The sequence below is a fragment of the Bos indicus x Bos taurus genome, chromosome 14, assembly GCF_003369695.1.
Source record: "Bos indicus x Bos taurus breed Angus x Brahman F1 hybrid chromosome 14, Bos_hybrid_MaternalHap_v2.0, whole genome shotgun sequence".
Taxonomy (NCBI): Eukaryota; Metazoa; Chordata; class Mammalia; order Artiodactyla; family Bovidae; genus Bos; species Bos indicus x Bos taurus.
Window position 1 is genome coordinate 76444978 of NC_040089.1, and position 19778 is coordinate 76464755.

The following is a 19778-nucleotide window of genomic DNA, read 5'->3' on the forward strand; positions in this document are numbered from 1 at the left end:
ACAGTCTTGTACTGTGTTGGCTGTATGGTATGATCCTGTAATAGGTCATACTATACATATAGGAAAAATATAATACTTTTCACACAAATAATACATTTAAAAAGTCATCAAAAATAAAACATCTGATATTTTATAGTATTTTACCTTGAAAAGTACAGTGGTACAGTACCGAATGTGACATATGGGGGCTGGCATTGAGCGAACGGGCAAGAAGAGTTCCTGACTGGAAGAGGGAGAAAAGGTAGACGATAGTAGAGCTAATAGGAGCAGAAGATATTAAGAAGAGGTGGAAAGAATACACAGAAAAACTATACAAAAAAGCTCTTAATTACACAGATAACCACAGTGGTGTGATCACTCTTCTAGAGCCAGACATCGTGGAGTGTGAAGTCAAGTGGGCCTTAAAAAGCATCGCTGTGAACAAAGCTAGTGGAGATGGTGGATTTCCAGCTGAGCTATTTCAAATCGTAAAAGATGATGCTCTTAGAGTGCTGCAGTCAATAATACTGGCAAATTTGGAAAAATCAGCAGTGGCCACAGGACTGGAAAAGGTCAGTTTTCATTCCAGTCCTAAAGAAGGGCAATGCCAAAGAATGTTCAAACTACTGCACAAATGCACTCATTTCACGTGCTAACAAGGTCATGCTCAAAATCCTTCAAGCCAGGCTTCAACAGTATGTGAACCAAGAACTTCCAGATGTGCAGGCTAGATTTAGAAAAGGCAGAGGAATGAGAGATTGAATGGCCGACATTTGTTGGATCATGGAAAAAGCAAGAGAATTGCAGAAAGACATCTACTTCTGCTTCATTGACTACACTAAAGCTTTTGACTGTGTGGATCACAACAAACTGGAAAATTCTTAGAGAGATGGGAATAACAGACCACCTTATCTGCCTCCTGAGAAACTTGTGTGCAGGTCAAGAAGCAACAGTTAGAACCTGACATGGAATAACAGAATGGTTCCAAATTGGGAAAGGGGGTACATCAAGGCTTTATATTGTCACTCTGCTTATTTAACTCACATGCAGAGTACAACATGGGAAATGCCAGGCTGGATGAAGCACAAGCTGGGATCAGGTTGTCAGGAGAAAATATCAGTAACCTTAGCTATGCAGAGGACACCACCCTTACGGGGTGGAGGAGCAAAGAGGAACTTAAGAGCCTCTTGATAGAGGTGAAAGAGGAGAGTGAAAAAGCTGGCTTAAGACTCAACATTAATAAAATGAAGATCATGGCATCTGGTTTGATCTCTTCATGGCAAATAGATGGGAATACAATGGAAACAGTGACAGACTTTATTTTCCGGGGCTGCAAAATCCCCGCATATGGTGACTGCAGCCATGAAGTTAAAAGACACTTGCTCCTCGGAAGAAAAGATGTGACAAACCCAGACAGTGTATGAAAAAGCAGAGACATTACTTTGCCAACAGAGGTCCATAAAATCAAAGCTATGGTTTTTCCAGTAGCCAGGCATGGATGTGAGAGTTGGACCATAAAGATGGCTGAGTGCCAAAGAATTAATGCTTTTGAACTGTGGTGTTGGAGAAGACTCTTGAAAGTCCCTTGGACTGCAAGGAGTTCAAACCAGTCAATCCTAAAGGAAATCAATTCTGAATATTCATTGGAAGGAGTGATGCTGAATCTCCAATACTTTGACCGCCTATGCAAAGAGCTGACTCATTAGAAAAGACCCTGATGCAGGAAAGATTGAAGGCAGGAGAAGGGGATGACAGAGGATGAGATGGTTGGATGCCATCACTGACTCAGTGGACATGAACTTGAGCATGCTCTGGGAGATGGTGGAGGACAGGGAAGCCTGGTGTGCTGTGGTCTTTGGGTTTGCGACTGAGTGACTGAACAGCCCAAGTAGAGCTGAAGGGTCATCAGCAAAGGGGACAGAGGGCAAGTTGCAATATGACTCACACATGATGTTGATGGCATAGGTTCTGGTTCCTTGTGGTTCTATTTTATCCACCCTCTTGATAAAATGATCCAGTGCTGTCTGAGTAGTAGGTCTTTTTCATATCATAGATGACATGATAGCACTGGACTGCATTCTGATGGCTCCTGCAACCTTTGTGTACCGTTCTGCATTCAGGTCCTGTGCCTCAGAAACTAACAGTGCCTCCTCAAATAAAGAAAATGCCCTTGCTGTTTCCTGCACCATGAATCTCTTCGGTTCTTTAGTTACTTCTTTCACTTGTCTCTCTTCATTCTTTCCTTGGACCTCCAGTTCCATCAGATCATCATTAGTAAGCTCCTCATGTTGCACAGCCATGAGTTCAGTTAAGTCGTCCTTTTGCAGATCTAGTTCCAGCTTCTTGCTGAGGGTCACTAAGTTGCTGAAGACCTCTTTGAACTCCTCATCCACTTTTTCAAATCCAAGAAAATTGTGAACAGACTGTGGGCTTGTTTCAAGCCTCATTCATGATGATGGCCATAAGTTCACACCAAGCAAAGTCAATGTTTTTTTTTATGCCTTGTAGATGTTATAGTTCTTCCAAAGTTGTCACAGGTTGTTCCTGATTCGATAAAGTATGACATGAATAATATTTCTTGAAAGTGACTCTTAACTGCCTAGTCCATGAGTTAGATGAGCAATGAATATTTTGTGGCAGATGCAGTACATGGGATGAAAGTCATCCATGAATATGGTGTGACATCGAGTGTTGTTGAATGGCAAAACATTGTGGAATGGGGCATCCTTCTCCAAGCAGTATTTCTCTATCTCCAGGATAGAGTGGTGGAAAAACAAGTCCTGGAACATGGCCTGTGTAACCCAAGTTTTGGGGTTACTCTTCCATGCAACAGGAAGAGAGCCCTTGGCTATGTTTTCAGTGGCTCTAGGGCTCTCTGAATGATAAACTAAGGAAGGCTTCAGCTTCATGTCGCCTAAACATTGCCACCGAACAACAGAGTTAGCCTGTCCTTTGTTGTTGTATAGCCCGGCGTCATTTTTCCTCCATACTGATGTAACTTCAGTCTGGCATCTTCTCAAGAACAGGCTTATCTCATCCACGTTAAAAACCTGCTTGAGTAAATACGTACCTTCGTCAATAATTTCTCAAAGCATTTCAGGAAATTCCTGGGCAGCTTCTCTATCTGCACTCACTGCCTCACCACTTACTTTTACGTTGTGAAATTTGGCTCTCGCCTTGAACTCATGAAACCAGCCATGGCTGGCATTAAGAGATGCGTCCTCTGATTCTTCGCTGTGATTCTGCTTCAAGTCTTCATAAAGGGTTTTAGCTTTCTCTTGAATCAGTGTTAAACTTAGTGGGACTCAAGGCTGATGCTGACCCTGCATCCACAAACCAAGCAGTTTCTCCGTCTTCTCCATCACTCTTCCGCGCTTTGGTGTTACTGTTGACATCATCGACAGCAGACCTCATGTGTTCTGTGATCTTGTTCTTTAGAATCCTGCTGCTGCTTTAAAATCGTGTGGAACGATTCATGTTTTAAGAACAAGTAATGTCTCCTATCTTTTCGCCTTGCTCCCCTCTCTCAATTATTTTCGCTTCTGTTTCCATCGTTACTGTTTCTTAGCAGTACCAGCTACTTGACCGCCACTGTTACGCTTGCTTCCAAGCATCCTGGGCATGAAATAAAGATACCCTACTGCTGTGCTCTGTATAATAGTACTGGACAGTAAAGTGCACAAAAGCACAACCACTTATGGAGTATGCATGCAGGTGACAGTGTACACTGGTCACGTGAACTAACTTAGGTGATTAGGATGAGAATGCACGTTCACGTCTTTGAAAGTTTGCTCCTTGAAGGTTCACGTGTAGGGGACTTAACTGTACTGTGCCCTGGGGGTTAGGGAGGCTAGCCACTGTAGAACTGTTTTTCTGTTTGTTACAGGTCTGTGAAACTCATGAACGTTAAGCCTCATTGGCCATCAGAGTCAAGAGAACCAGGAGCGCCCCCTGGTGGGAGCTGCGCAGACTGGAGCACCAAGTGAAAGTGTCAGTCGCTCAGTCGGCCCGACTCTTTGTGACCCCAGGGACTGCAGCCCGCCAGACTCATCTGTGCATGGGGATTCTCCAGGCAGGAACACTGGAGTGGGTTGTCATTGCCTTCTCCAGGGGATCATCCTGACCCAGGGATAGAACTTGGGTCTCCTGCACTGCAGGCAGATGCATTACTGTCTGAGCCACCAGTGAAAGTGAAGTTGCTCAGTCATGTCCAGCTCTTTGGGAATGCATACACTGTAGCCTACCAGGCTCCTCGGTCCATGGGGTTTTCCAGGCAAGAGTACTGGAGTGGGTGGCCATTTCCTCCTCCAGGGGATCTTTCTGACCCAGGGATTGAACCCGGGTCTCTCGCGTTGCAGGCAGACGCTTTATGTCTGAGCCTCCAGGGAAGCCCTTTCAGTATGCACAGGTCTTGGGGGAGATACTGGTTACCTGCAGCATGGCCAAGGGAGAGTGCCGTGACATGCCCACCCTCTGAGTTCTCTGAAGTGATTACTCTAGGCCCCTAGACACGTGTTAAAGTAGATGCCTGCTCCTCAGGCTGAAGTTTTAATGTAAGCCAATAAGGCTCTTTCATGGAAAGGCTGACTGCCTCTGTGCTGGACACTGGGGTAGGTGAGCTTGAGTGAGCCCTTAAGAGCCACTTCTCAGTGCGCTGCAGTCTTCTACATGTCATAGACCCGAGCTCCATTGCCTTTCTGAGCTAGATACTTTGAGCGCTCATTTCTCAGGTATAGGTCTTTTAAGTTGGGGTGCCCATTGTGGGGTTCAAACCCTTCATTCCTCAGGGAGAAGCTCAGGGTTGTGAGTTGCCTCCCTCCTCACCAAAACTGTGGTTTGTGGGAAAATTTTGTCTCAGTCTTTCCTACCTGTTTTGAAGTGGGTTTTTCTTCCTTTGCCTGATATGAAGGAGTCACTCAGCTGGTTTGGGCATTTCTTTCAGAGAAAGAAACCTTTTCTTTCTTTACTAAATGTAACTGTAGGTCTGGTGTGTCTGTGTGGGAGGTGGGTTCAGCATCCTCCTAGGTTGCTGTCTTAAACTAGGACCCAGTGGGGATCGTTTTCAAGGCTGCTTACCACAACTAAATTCTGAAAACCTGTAGACCATGTTAAGTATTTATTTTATTCTAAAGGTTATAGGAAACTATGAAAGACTTTTAAACAGAGAATTCATAAGCTCAGATTTGAATTAAAAAATAACTGCCCAGTGTCAGGAATAGGTAGGCTAGTGTGGATGCTGGAAACTAAAAGATTACCGGTGGCTTAGAGGTTAAAGCGTCTGCCTGTAATGCGGGAGACCTGGGTTCGATCCCTGGGTCAGGAAGATCCCCTGGAGAAGGAAATGGCAACCCACTCCAGTATTCTTGCTTGGAGAATCCCATGGACAGAGGAGCTTGGCGGGCTACAGTCCACGGGTCGCAAAGAGTCGGACACGACTGAGCGACTTTCGGTTCGGTATAGAGGATGAGTATGCTGTGGTGGTTTGAACTTTAGTGGTAGCTGTGGAAATGGAATAGGTGGATACCATAAAAGGATGTCAGTGATGTGAAATTTGTGTACCTAAAAGATAGCTTTGATGAGGGAGTTCAAAGGAAGAAGTCAAGGATGATTCTCCGTGTTCTGTCTCCTCCAGTAGTGTGGATGGTGGCGCTGTTTCCTGGGACAGGACCAAAGGGAACAATTTAAGTCCACCATTTAAGCGGAGGAGGAGGAGCTGGCCGGAAGTTAGAAAAAAGCAGGAGATGAAGGTGACACATTCTTTCCATCTGGTGATGGGTCTGTAGTTTTTAATTCCTTCTAGCTTGAAAACAGTATAATCAATGTTGAAGGAAAGACATGTCAAAGAGATAGCTGGCTTCTTTTGTTCAACATTTTTTTTCAACACATATATTTTTCAGACTTCATTGTATGAAAGACATTGTGTTGAGTAATACCTAATGTTCGAGGTGAAATGGCAAATTCTAGCTCAGACAGTCTCACAAGTTGTTAGCATCTCAGAGGTGTCACAAAGTTATGATTCTTTCAGTTGACTATTTGAGTTCTAGAAACATGATTTTTGTTTACTTTCTCAGAAGTGAGCAGAGAGCTCTTTCACCTTAACCAAACTGATGTCAAAGTTCCACTGGTCAGCTGTCACGTCATTAAGGTAGAATAAGGAATAGAAATGTCAGCTGCCCAACAGTGTTTTTTCTCCCCTCTAAGAAAGCCAGGATATTGTTTACTGAGCATCGTATCAGCAGGGGCGTTAGACACCCTAAATATATAGTTTCCTCAAGCTGTGATAATCTGTGCCATCTTTTCTTCTATGTGGTACACCTGCCAGAACAGTAGGTGAAACCAGGGGCTTACTGAAAGATCCTAGTGGTTCCCCCTCTTCTCCCTGTACTGCCATCACCATGCACACCCTCCACCCCCATCTGCTGTGCTCCTGCCGGGTCTCCGTTCTCTTTGCTAACTATGAGTAAACTCAGAACATTCAATGAAAGAAATGTGACTGTGTCAAATTTGGTTTTACTGCTTTGCTGTTGGTTTGTTTGTAATCCAGATGTATTTGGTATCTTGGATATTCAAGCTCAAGAAAGTAAATAAAGCACTCAGCAAACTATAGTATGTTGAATTCCTCATTCTTATCCTAGATACTTATGAGAAGCTAAAATACGGTTCAGATTTGGGTTGTGAGTGAAAGTTTTGTTTTTTCAAATTGAGAAACTGTAAGCATGGAGTTGCTGTTTACCAAGAAGGGGAAGACTGAGTGAATTTGAGGGAGACAGTCACTGGCTGGTGCTTGAGGCGCCTTTTACGCTGTATGTGGACATAAATGTTGTTTGGGCAGCTGCATATATGATTCTGAAGTTAAGAGGAGACCTCTTGGCTATATTAAATTTGCATGTTTTTGGCATGTTGATGGCATTGCAAGCCATAAGACAAAATGAAATCACCAAAATGATATGAATAGAGGAGCGAAGCTCTGGGATTGAGCACGGGACACACCTGGACAGTGAGGTTTTGGAGATGAGGAACCAACAGAAGAGAAGGAGCAGCTGTTGAACAGGAGTAAATTCGAGAGTAGTATTCTTAAAGCCAGGCGGAGAGCGTCTCAAGGGTGAGAGAACACAGCAAGTACTGAAGAAAAGGGGGTTGGATGAATCAGACATGAGGGGGCGGTCCTGGTGGTCCAGGGATTAGGGATCTGCCTTCCAGGGCCGAGGACACGGGTTCGAGCCCTGGCTGGGGACTGAGATCCCACATGCTGAAGGGCAGCTAAGCCTGTGAGCCACAACTCGAGAGGAGACTGGCAGCACAACAGAAGGTGCCACGTGCTGCAGCTGAGACCCAGTGCAGCCAAGGAGAGTTTAGAAAAGAAACAGAGACATGAGGAAATTTGGGGGATTGATAGATGTGCTCATTATCTTGATTGTGGATGGTTTTACAGGTTTACATGTATCCTTCACATATGCTGCATGTTACACATATGCAGTTTTTATATCACTTATTTCTCAATAAGTGAAGTCGCTCAGTCGTGTCTGACTCTTTGTGACCCCATGGACTGTCCATGGGATTTTCCAGGCAAGAGTACTGGAGTCGGTTGCCATTTCCTTCTCCAGGAGATCTTCCCCACCCAGGGACTGAACCCGGGTCTCCCACTACAATGCTTTACCATCTGAGCCACCAGAGAAGTCCAATTTCTCAATAAGGCAACATTTAAAAAATTTCTTGTATTAAATATTCATTTATTTTTTTTTTTAAAGGAAGGAGTGAACAGCTGTCAAATGCTTTTGATAGATCAAGTAAGATGAGAATTTTCTAGGAAATAGCATCCTTGCTTGCCTTAACTAGAATACTGTCAGTGGAGTTGTGGGTATAGAAGTGTGATTTGTATGAGTTCAAGAGAGAATGGGAAGAGAGGAAATAGAGACAGAGCTCCAGACAACTTTTTAAAAGAGTTTTGCTGAAAAGAGAATTTGAAAAATGAGATTGAAGGGAGATGTGAAGTCAAAAGGAAGCTTTTTGTTTTGTTTTTAAGAAGGGAACAGTTACAGCTTACAAAGGTAGGTTAGCTTGTTTTTATATAGATGGTAATAAATTGACTGGAAAAAATAGATGCTATGTGAAAGGAAAAGCGTCATGGGAAAAGAGAAGAGTTTCTGTAGTGATATCCATATATTCCTTTGCCATTGGTCTTGAGAATTCTGCCCATGTTTATGACAATGAATTTCTAAATCTGTTTGGATATGCTTTTTATTTTATTCATTGTTTATTTTAAAACTTCATGGGTCACTTTTGAAGATAGCTTTATTTAAAGCCATATATGTTATTTATATATAATTGCCGTGTTTGATATTCTTCATCTTGTCTGTTCTTAAGGTTGATACTGATTATATACTGGTGTCTTTTATTTGTTTCAAGAAATTATAATATCCATGCTTCTTCAAACAGAATGTAGATCTTCCAATCTAGCATTTACCAGGATAACTGAGATTGTTACATCAAGCTACCATCATTAGCTGCTAAGAGTCTTTCCTTAACATGATGTGCTCTCTCAATAAAGTAGCTATGTGAAATAGTTTTACAGAAGAATTTGACAAAGTAAAAATTTTGTCAAAGTAAAACTATTTTTGTCAAAGTAAATTTTGCACTTGTAATACTCTTAGGATTGATTGCTTTGAGGGTGGGGAAAAAATTGATGTACTCTTTGCTTGTGGTAGCAGTTTCTTCAAATTTTCTGTTTCACAACCCTGATCATAATTCTTTCCATAGGCGATGGGAAACTCAGGAACTTTCAAAAGAAGTCTTTTATTTTCTGCCCTGTCTTATTTGGGTTTTGAAACTTATCAAGTCATTTCCCAGGCTGTTCTGGTTCATGCTGCAGCCAAAGGTAAGCCTAAGCTAAATATCGAGAACACTTAGAGTTATTTGTATTTGTTATATTTTGTTAATAACTTACTATGTTTGAATGTCAGTCTGATGTGTATGTGTGTATATATATATATATAATATATATATATATATATATTATATATATATATTCCCTGGTGGCTCAGATGAAGAATCCTGCAATGCAGGAGACCCAGGTTCTGTCCCGGAGTTGGGACGATCCCCTGGAGAAGAAAATGGCAACCCACTCCAGTATTCTTGCCTGGAGAATCCCGTGGACAGCAGAGCCTGACGGGCTGCAGTCCCTGGGGTCTTAGAGTGGGACATGACTGAGCGCACCACAGCAGCAGCAATAACAAAGGCTCTGTGTGGTAGGTAAGGGTATCATAAATTCCTCACAGGGAATTACTTTTTTCATTTTTAAAACTGTGTCATATTTAGTTAGTACTAGAGTAAGTTTTCTAATTTTTTATTTTTGAAGGTTTTAATAAATGAATATTAAGTAACATGAATATTCATATTCATTAAGTAAGTGAATATTAAGTATTATGTGTAATAGCTTCATACTTATTTCTACTACACTTCACATTTTGATTGTTCAGAATTTCTGATCTTTCTTTATAGGTGATTTCTGTATCTGATTTCTTTTGCTTCTATGTAAAAGTGTTCATGTGTCTTAGAATTATTGCCAACTGGCTTGGGAAGACTTACTTTATTTTGCCTTTTTTCTTTTATAGTCTTCGAAATTGAAGAAGTCCTTGAACAAGCAGACTACTTATATGAAAGTGGAGAAACAGAAAAACTTTACCAGTTGCTAACCCAGTACAAGGAAAGGTGGGTGATGTATCATAGGCCTAGGTTTGCTGTTGACTGAAATTTTCTGTTATTTAATAATTAACATATTCTTGGTGCTTGGAATTTTTATAGTTTTTAAAAGTTTTTACTTCAAAGTAATATTTCTTAGAGTTTAATTTATAGTATTTTTTTTTCTTATGTTAAGTGACTCAAAAGTGCTACATATATTTCATTGATTTAGAAAAGGTGGTTCTACTTACTCATTCTAGGTAATGTTGACATTTTTTCTTTTTGTTACTTTGCTTTGAATACAAGGTAGTCATTAAATAGACGTTTATTGTCTTTATCTATGTCATATATTTTTCATTTCTTCTGAGTTAATTTCTTACTGCTGTAGGATTTGAATGAACTAGGATTTTTTTGTCACCTTTGAATAATCCCTTTCCTATTTTTAATATTAGCATGCATGCTTAGTCCAGCACATTAATGTGTACTCATTTTGTGGGGGAGAATGGAGATGGAAAGAGGAGATTCAGCCCAATAAAATAAGTCAAATCAGGCTAAATGGCATTTCCAGGTCATTGATCTGCCTCATCTACTGAACTAAAAATATTGAGCCATTTTCAACCGACTTTCTTAGATTTTCCCAAACCAGTTTTCCCCAGAAGACCCATCAATTTCACTTCCTAAATATCTGTAGGATCCAACTTCTCTTCTCCTTCGTCCCCTCAGTAACTTGAGGTGGTTGACTTGGCATTTTATAGTCACTTCAGTAATAGCAACATAAGCTATAAGGTGGCTGTTGTTCTCTGGCTCAGTTGTGTCCAACTCTTGCTGATCCCATGGACTATAGCCTGCCAGGCTCCTCTGTCCATGGGATTCTCCAGATAGGAACGCTGGAACGGGTTGCCATTCCCTCCTCCAGGGGGTCTTCCTGACCCAGGGGTGGAACCCAGGTCTGCTGCATCGCAGGTGGTTCTTTACCACCGAGCCACCAGGGAGGCTGTCAGGAGGCTATTCTATATTCACTGGATTATAGATATGCTATTGCTACTTACCCTCCGTTTCTCTTTTTAATGATATTTTATTTAGATTTTACTTTGATTTACGTATTTAACTGTCTCGGGCTGAGCTGGGCCTTCACTGCTGCACGTGGGCTGCCTCTGGTTGCTGAGAGCGGGGCCACCGTGCGCAGGCTGCTCTCTGTGGTGGCTCCTCCTGCTGAGGAGCACGGCCTCCAGGTGTATGCGCTTCACTGCTCCACAGCATGTGGGATCTTCCTGAACCACTGATCAAATCCATGTGCCCTGCATTGGCAGGTGGATTCTTAACCCCTGGGCCACCGGGGAAGTCCCTACCTTTAGTTTCACTCAATTTTTTTTTTTAAGTAATATTTATTTATTTTATTTTATTTTTTAACTTTACAATATTGCATTGGTTTTGCCATATATCAACATGAATCTGCCACAGGTATACACGTGTTCCCCATCGAATACTATTTTTGTTTTAAAGTATAACTTAGTAGGTTGAAAGAGAAACATTTAATAAAAGGAATTTTTATTAAAATGGCTTCCCAGGTGGCACAGTGGTAAAACATCCATCTGCTATAAAGGAGACACAAGAGACGTGGGTTCGATCCCTGGGTCGGGAAGATCCCCTGGAGGAGGAAATGGCAACCCACTCCAGTGTTCTTGTCTGGAAAATTTCATGGACAGAGGAGCCTGGTGGACTGTAGTTCATGGGGGTTGCAAAGAGTTGGACATGACTGAGCAACTGAGCATGCATGCACAATTTGTTTTATTTATTAGACATTTCTATCTTATATAATTTTATTTAAACGGCAGTTCTTCAAGGAGTCCAGAGCCCTTGCTTTAAATATTCCATGCATCATGGTATGGGTGACATATTCAAAGATAAGATTTATTTTGAGATTACATTATATTTAATCATCATTCATTAACAGGTATTTATCATATATATTTTTGTATGCCAGGTACTATATTTGGAGCTATGGATACAGCATTTTGTTTTATAGTGCATAACCTTGTCTTTAAATTAATATATTTTATAGTCCTGTCTGAAGCAGTTAGTGAGTTGTCTGAAGCACAGTGCCACCGAACTCAAATGTCAAGTTATATGTTGAATTTTGTAGGGAAATTGTTTAGAGAATTCAAATATAAAGATATTTTCTAAGGAAATTAGTATTTTAGATATTACAGGTAACTTAATGTTTGTATATAATATTGGATATTTTGGAGGAAATTTTAGCACATATAGATTTGTGTGATAGAAAATAATAAATTTAACATTATGAATTATGGATTTTGATATTGTGTTGCTTGCTATGTCCTCACTGACCTGAAAGACTGTATGTATTCATTAGTGATATGACCTTTAACCATGAAAGTGTGAGCTAAAATGGTTGTTGTTTTATATTTATTTCACATCAGTGAAGATGCAGAGTTACTGTGGCGTTTGGCACGGGCATCACGTGATGTAGCTCAGCTTAGTGGAACCTCGGAAGAGGAGAAAAAGTTCTTGGTATATGAAGCCCTAGAGTATGCGAAAAGGGCACTAGAGAAAAACGAATCCAGTTGTGCAGCCCATAAGGTGAGGTGCTTAAGTAATGAGACTGTTACCGTGTATTGAAACGGATTTTGGTCTGTACTTATCTGTTATATGTAACTTACATAGGAACGAAATCGCTCTCTTTTAAAGAAGTAGGGAAGAAATTTATTTTTATAAACTTTTTTTCAAAAAGAAGTAGTATTTTTCTTTGTGTTCTTGAACATCTGTTCTAGATTCATTAGTGTGCTCGATAAATTACTTTGTGAAGGCTTATTTTTAAACTGAAGCATTAGTTCCATCAGTTACCTCTCTCTCTAGTTCTAGTTGTAAAAACACGGGACTAATGTTTTCTCATTTTCCTCACATTTTATGTCTGTCTCATGTGGAGATAGGAGTATAGCAGCTGGACAGCAGATACCTAGTGTAACTTTTTACATGTGACTCCACTAGCTTCTAGATTTCCTGACTGGTTTAGAATAATCTTTTCAATGGACATGGTGGGGAGGCCAAGGGACACTATTGATATTTTGGATTAGGACCTTACTTTACCATATTAGACTGTCCCCAGGGAAGCCCCCAAGTCATTGTGACAGCCGAATTCTGTCTTTACGCATTTGCAAATGCTCCCTTTAGGGGATGGTTCCATCTGGCCTGATCCCCACCACCACTGTTTTCTTGTTTATATTAAGAATAAAACATACAGACCCTTTAAATTTGTTATGACTTGTTTATGGCCTGGAATATGTCCATATTTGTACATGTTCTTTTTGCACAGGGAAGGCGTATTTATTCAGCTGCTGTTGCGCATGCGTCATGCGTGTCATTCCGGTCAAGTTGTTTTACACGTGGTAGTGTGTATGTGTTGATGCTGCTTTCTCTGTTCGTCCCACTTCCCCCTCTGTGTCCATAAGTCCAGTCTCCACATCCACATCTCCATTCCTTGCCTGCAAATAGGTTCATCAATACCAATTTTCTAGAGTCTGTATATATGGGTTAATATACTATATTTGCTTTTCTCTTTTGGACTTACTGCACTCTGTATAATAGGTTTCAGGTTCATCCACCTCACTAGAACTGACTCAAATTTATTCTTTTTATGGTTGAGTAATATTCCGTTGTATATATGTACCATATATTTATCCCTTCTTCTGTCGATGGACATCTGGGTTGCTTCCATGTCCTAGCTGTTGTAAATAGTGCTACTGTGAACATTGGGATACATGTGTCTTTTTCAGTTATGGTTTCCTCAGGGTATATATGCCCAGTAGTGGGATTGCTGGGTCATAGTCGTTTTATTCCTAGTTTTCAAGAAAGCTCCATGCTGTTCTCCATAGTGGCTGTATCAATTTACATTCCCACCAACAGTGCAAGAGCGTTCCCTTTTCTCCACACCCTCTCCAGCATTTATTGTTTGTAGACTTTTTGACAATGGCCATTCTGACTGGTGTGAGGTGATAAACCTCATTGTGGTTTCGATTTACATTTCTTGTCCTGAGTCTGACTTTCGCCAGCACCTAGGTTTATGAAGCTTGGATATTTGGTTTCAGTTCTCAGGGAAGAAGCTCAGATTATCTCAGTTTGGGTTTGTTGTCCAGCTATGGGCGTGAAGACAAAGTCACGATTGATAGATATGGCCGTTATTACTATAGTAACGTGGCTGTGAAATAAGAAACAGTGCCCAGAAAATAGGTTGAGAAAATAAAACGATAATGTTAAATTGCACATTTTTATAAATTTATATTCATATCATAAATATGAATCATTATATCCCCATTGTGTTGGTAACTTTCTTAGAGATACACTGACCTCTGTCTTATATTATAGTTCTCTATAAACATGTCCTAACTTATACGGGCTATGTCTACTTTTTCTTTGTATTTTCTAGTATATTTAATACAGGTTTTGTGCTCAGCTTTTGTTAAGTGAGAATAACTACTGAGGAGTTGCAGCCTGGTATTGAATGGGATATTATGGAATATTAGTGCTCTTATACCTTTGTTTCTTCTGTTTTTAGTGGTATGCAATCTGTATTGGTGATGTTGGAGATTATGAAGGAATCAAGGCTAAAATTGCAAATGCCTACATTATCAAGGAGCATTTTGAGGTACCGATGGACTTGAAGAGTCAATAGTTTTCTGAGTAGACTTCTGTTTCACTTATTTCTTGCTGGATAGCAAACCACCTAAAGCTCAGTGGCCTAAAACAGTGACAAATTATTTCTCAAAATTCTGTGGACTAACCGTGCACAGTCGTGCCTCCATTCTGCTCGTTGTGGCTGAGGTCATTTAAAGGGCTCCCTTCACCTGGACCTCAGCTCGGACAGGAATGGACGAGATGCCCTCTCGCGTGTGGCATTTCTCCCTACTTTTCTTCTCATCATTTAGTGCTGTAGCCCACGCTTCTGTGTCGCATAGTCACTGCTTCCAAGAGTGAGCGTGCCAGGGGAAAAGTTCCACTGTGCAGACTTTTATCAAGCATGTTTGCATCACACTTAGTAATAACCTGTCGGCCTAAACAAGTCATTTGGCCAAGACCAGAGAACGTGAGAGGGGGTTATACAAAGTCCTGCGTGCCAGGAGGTATGGTCTCATCCAGCGGTCTAATATAATTGACATACTGCCGGGGTCCAGCCCCGGTGGATCCAGGGAATTCGAAGCGGGGACGGCATCCGCGAGCATCAGGAAATAACTGCTTAATTAAACATTAATTAAGGATATAAAGAGTAATAGAATAAGGATAGCTCAGTGAGGAAATTCAGTGGAGAAAAGAGGCTGAATAATTCAGCCAGAAGGTAAGAGAAAGAACGACATGATGAGACCAAGTTTCGGTGAACAAGGCCTGCACTTTATTTTCCAAAGTAGTTTTTATACCTTAAGTTATGCATAGAGGATAATGGGGGAAGGGGTAGAGTCATGCTGTAAGCCAGGCTTTCTTCCTGCAAACTTATCATATGCAAAAGTTTAGGTGATTTGCATCATCTTCTGGCCCGGAGGCTAAAGTCAGGCGCCAGCCTCCAAAAAGCATTAGATAAAGTTGCATTCCTACAAAGCAAAGGTGTGGTGGGCTATAACAAGAAAAAGAATTAACTCAAGGGTCCCAGGTTACAAACATTAAAGCTACTATTTACACCAATTATATTAATCAATACACTGCCAGGCACACAGCAGGTAAGGGATATGGAGACTTAGCAGCAAATATTGGCCCAACAAGTGAAAATCCCTTCACCAATACAATTTCTAATCAATCTTTTGACTGCTCAAAGGAATCTGTATTTAGACAGTTTAGAACATCTCATGCCTCTCACAGTTTGGAGGCTCTGAGCAATCACATGTGGCCGGAAAAACCTATTCAGGCAGGCTAGAGGACTTCCAAGGGAGTTTGTAGGTTGAAACACTGTCACACCCAGGAATTATTAACTGGAGCTGTAAGCTAACTCTTTTTTCAGAGAGAGGTAGTGGGGGACAGCCTCCCGTAAAGTCAGAGGTGTAGGTGAAAGCACAAAGCAGAAAGTAGGCAGACTCTGGTTTTGGGGGTAGATTGCTCGAGAATTTCCAGGGAGACTCCTGAGGCTTGATCCCGCCTTTGCGTATGCCAAGCCTCCTTCCTCATGACCTTTGCCAGGGGCGGAGCTTGCTCCCCGCAACATACCACTTGCAAAGGTAATAGTACTATATATGAGTATGATCTCTGTGTTTTAATATTTCCCCCAAAGTTCATTTACTTATTATAGTAAGCTCTTCCTTAGGTGCCAGAAACTCTCCAGGAATTTGTATGTTTCATGTTGTACTTACACATTATTCTATTGTCCAAAAACAAGCAACAAAAAAACTGCAGCTAAAAACCCAGTGTATTTATCTTTTGATATTATAGACCATCTCAAAAATACAAATTAAGAGAAAGTGATGAAAACAAACATATTTATCATTACTGATTCAATTCCTAATTATTGTAATGACTAGCAGGAAAGAGCACTGGACTAGGAGTCAGAAGACTTAGCTTCTAATTTGGGCATCAATAGTATATATATACATGTATACATACACACACACACACACATATACGTTGATATACATACATACATATTTTGATTTAGTAATATAGATTTTTCACATTTTAAGACCTTTGAAATCAGATTGCATTATATATAATCAGCAGTGCTTTTTTCTTAGTGGTACATAAAATGATGATGTCATACCTTTTATGTTATCTTAGAGATTCAGTGAAATAGAATCTCAGATGCATTAGATAAATCACTTAGATTATTTTGTGCCTTGGGATGTAGAAATACCTGATAACTTCCAAGTGAATAATGAAACACTGCATATAATAAATTAACATACACTTCAAAGAAACTGTGAAGACTATAGATTATTTAAAAATAAGCAATGTTTCTAAGTTTTTAAGTGTGTATATTAACTATATTTTTTAAATGACAGTGTTTAGTGTTTATATACTTAAAAGATCATTTAAACTATTTCTATTTCACATTCCATTATTACATCTAAAACTATAAGGAATTACTATCTCGGTATTGTTTTTGAAGAAACTTAAACTTATGACAGAAAGGATTATAAAAGAAAAGATTTGCTTAAGTATAGCCCCTCTGAATACATCCCAAAAGTAAATTAAACTGTAATATCCCAAGGCATCAGTTGTATATGGTGAATTAACTTCTTTCCTTTGCATCAAAATGGACTAGCTCTGTACCATTCTTGGCAGAATGGAAAATATAGTAACTTGTATAATATTTTGTAGGGCTTAATTTTCTGGTGGAACTCTGATTTGGAAAGCCTGCTTAGAATATGAGCTGTATATACTTTAAAATATATTCTTCTGTGTAAAGCACATCACTTTATTTATAGAAAAGTCAAAATTAGGTCAGTGGTGATTCCTACCCATATTATTGGTAACGAGATTTCCGCCAAGTCATAGGTGATTAGCCTTATTTAGCTATTCTCTCTCTCATTACTAACATTATGAGACTTACAAAAAAGTAAAAATAATGATGACTCTGATGATAGAAAATATTACTGTGTTAAGCACCTTCTGTTAACTTGCTCATTTAATTTTTACCACAACCTTATAAGTTAAGTGTACTGCTTTCCTGATTTTGTACAAGAGCAAACTCAGGCTTGGAAAGAATATAGAACTTGCTAAGGTCAAAAAGTTAGAGGTCACTGAGCTGTGATTTGAACCCTATTTGGTCTGACTTCAGAGTCACTGTAGTAACTAGTACAGGTACTTAAAAATGTGTATTTCACACATTATCAACTGAAAGTGAAAATGTGTTTTTATAGAAAAGTGTAAGCTAGGAAGTCTTAAAAAGGGTTTGTTTTTTTTTTTAATATATATATTTAATAGGATTAACATTAATCTGTGAGATTTCCTTAGTGGTTTTCAACAAAATAATGAAAAATTGAGGAGTAATTTTTTTAAAGTTGTTGTTGTAGTTCTGTAGTTTATGCTTTACATTAATTCATATAGGACCTGCACATAGTAAATAGAAACTAGGGAGACTATCAGTATATTTTATATTGTACATAATTATTCTATTAATGAATTCTGTGAATAAGTAGTATTTATTCTCCCTTTGTTAAATATAGATGGGGAAGTTAAACCAAATTTGCACATAGGAAGAGACTTTCTAAAATTATGTATTTTGTTTTTCTAACAAAGAATAATTTTACTTAACAGTCATATAGGACTTGCCACAAAGAACTATTATTTTGTTTTCCTTTAATCTTGAAGATATAACTGAGAGTGATATATTATCACTGTTTTCAAATTCGATTCATTCACAGATTTTGTTTTCTTTCCTCTTGCTATATCCTGCTATCAGTTTCTGATTCTTATAAAATAGTAATCTAAGTAATTAATAGTGTGCTGAAATAAATTTAAAGAGTCAAAAGGAAGAAAATTGGTGTTGATTATCTTAGAAAAATGAAATTCTTGGTTGCATTTTTTTTTAAATCATGGGTTTTGTCAGCAAATATGGTAACGTACTTATTGGTGTTTAGAAAACAAATATGATTTATTTTCTCATTTCTTGTTAGAAAGCAATTGAACTGAACCCTAAAGACGCTACTTCAATTCACCTTATGGGTATTTGGTAAGAAAATTTCTTGAAATAAATATTTCAGTGGTACTTATTATCATCTTATTTTGTAGTATATAAAAAAGTAAAATGTTTCAAATATTTGGGAGTCAAGAGTGTTTAATCCATTAGATTAACTTACAGTTGTAGTGGTTATTTAGTGTTTAGTATTTAGAAAATATTAAATTTGATTGTGATTTTGTTAAATATTGTTGTTCAGATTATTTAGAAATAGGTACTAAGACTAAACAGGCATTGAAACTTTTCATTAGACTTTACATTCCCTTTTTTGGGAAAGATTATTCTCATTTACCAGACTAAATGGAGTTGGATTAAGCTAACTATATAAAAATAGGATGGCCTCAGAGGGTCTTTGTATCTTCAAAGTATGTCAAATACAGTGTGATTCATCTGAGGAATTTTAGTATCTTTCCATTTTTATGTAATCTCTCTTCAAAGCACATCCTTATTTTGCTGGTATGAGCATACACCAGTGTGTTAAATGCTTACTGGTTTGAGAGTCTTAGGTTTACCACCATTTTCTTTATGTGTGGTCTACAGAGCTGAGTATTTATTGTCTTCCATGAGGGGTGCAATTGGAGAGGGAAATGGCAACCCACTCCAGTGGTCTTGCCTGGAGAATCCCAGGGACAGAGGAGTCTGGTGGGCTGCCGTCTATGGGGTCGCACAGAGTTGGACACGACTGAAGCGACTTAGCAGCAGCAGCAGCATGAGGGGTGCAAAGTCCCGTATCAAACTCTCTTTAAAGAGAAGTAAATACTGGATAAAGGACATGTTTTAACAAAACACATACTGAGTGAGAATTAATGATGATTGAGGGATAGTAATTCAGATGCTGGTGACCAAATATGAATGAACTAGTTTCTTTCTCAAGGACTTCAGACCCTAATCAAAGATCGAACACTTTTTTCCTCCTTATTTCAGAAAGTTGTCGAGAGTTTTGCTGTTACTTTTTTTATTAACCTTTTTATTTTGTACTGGAGTATAGCTGGTTAGCGATGCTGTGATGGTTTCAGGTGGACAGCCAGGGCCTCGGCCGTACATATCCATGTGTCCCTTCTCCCTCGAACCCCCTCCCATCCAGGCTGCCACGTGACACTGAGCAGAGCTCCCTGTGTTGTGGAACTAGCTTAGGGCTGCTAGTGGGGGCGGAAGGTGAGTGGGGAAGGAGAATTTAGGGAGTGTGGGATGGACAGGCACACACTACTGTGTTTAAGATGGATAAGCAGCAAGGGCCTCCTCTACTATCGATGTTCATTACTGCCTCTCCCTTTCACATTTGTAAACTTGTTGGTTGTTCTTGTCATTTAAGTATACCATGTTTTGTTATTTTTCTTGTTTTTTTAAAAACTTCTCTGAGTTAGTTTTTATGTAAAAAAAATAGGGGTAATGATTCTATCTCATTTTATTATTGTAAGGAGTAGATGAGATAATCACTCAGCTCAGC

At 39.5% G+C, this 19778-nt stretch overlaps 1 protein-coding gene across 8 annotated transcripts in view; it reads left to right on the plus strand.

Moving 5' to 3' along the window:
- The window catches only part of RMDN1 (regulator of microtubule dynamics 1), a 36466-nt gene that overhangs the window by 8516 nt on the left and 8172 nt on the right, over nt 1-19778 (plus strand). For 5 of the 8 annotated variants that reach the window (XM_027561613.1, XM_027561621.1, XM_027561618.1 and 2 more), the window contains 5 exons: nt 8737-8854; nt 9591-9687; nt 12099-12258; nt 14231-14320; nt 18270-18325. In XM_027561613.1, the coding sequence (XP_027417414.1) occupies nt 8737-8854; nt 9591-9687; nt 12099-12258; nt 14231-14320; nt 18270-18325 (521 nt within the window). Of the gene's footprint in view, nt 1-5616; nt 5727-8736; nt 8855-9590; nt 9688-12098; nt 12259-14230; nt 14321-18269; nt 18326-19778 lie in introns of those variants that run through there. The other 3 variants (XM_027561615.1, XM_027561619.1, XM_027561616.1) reach the window with 2 other exon arrangements.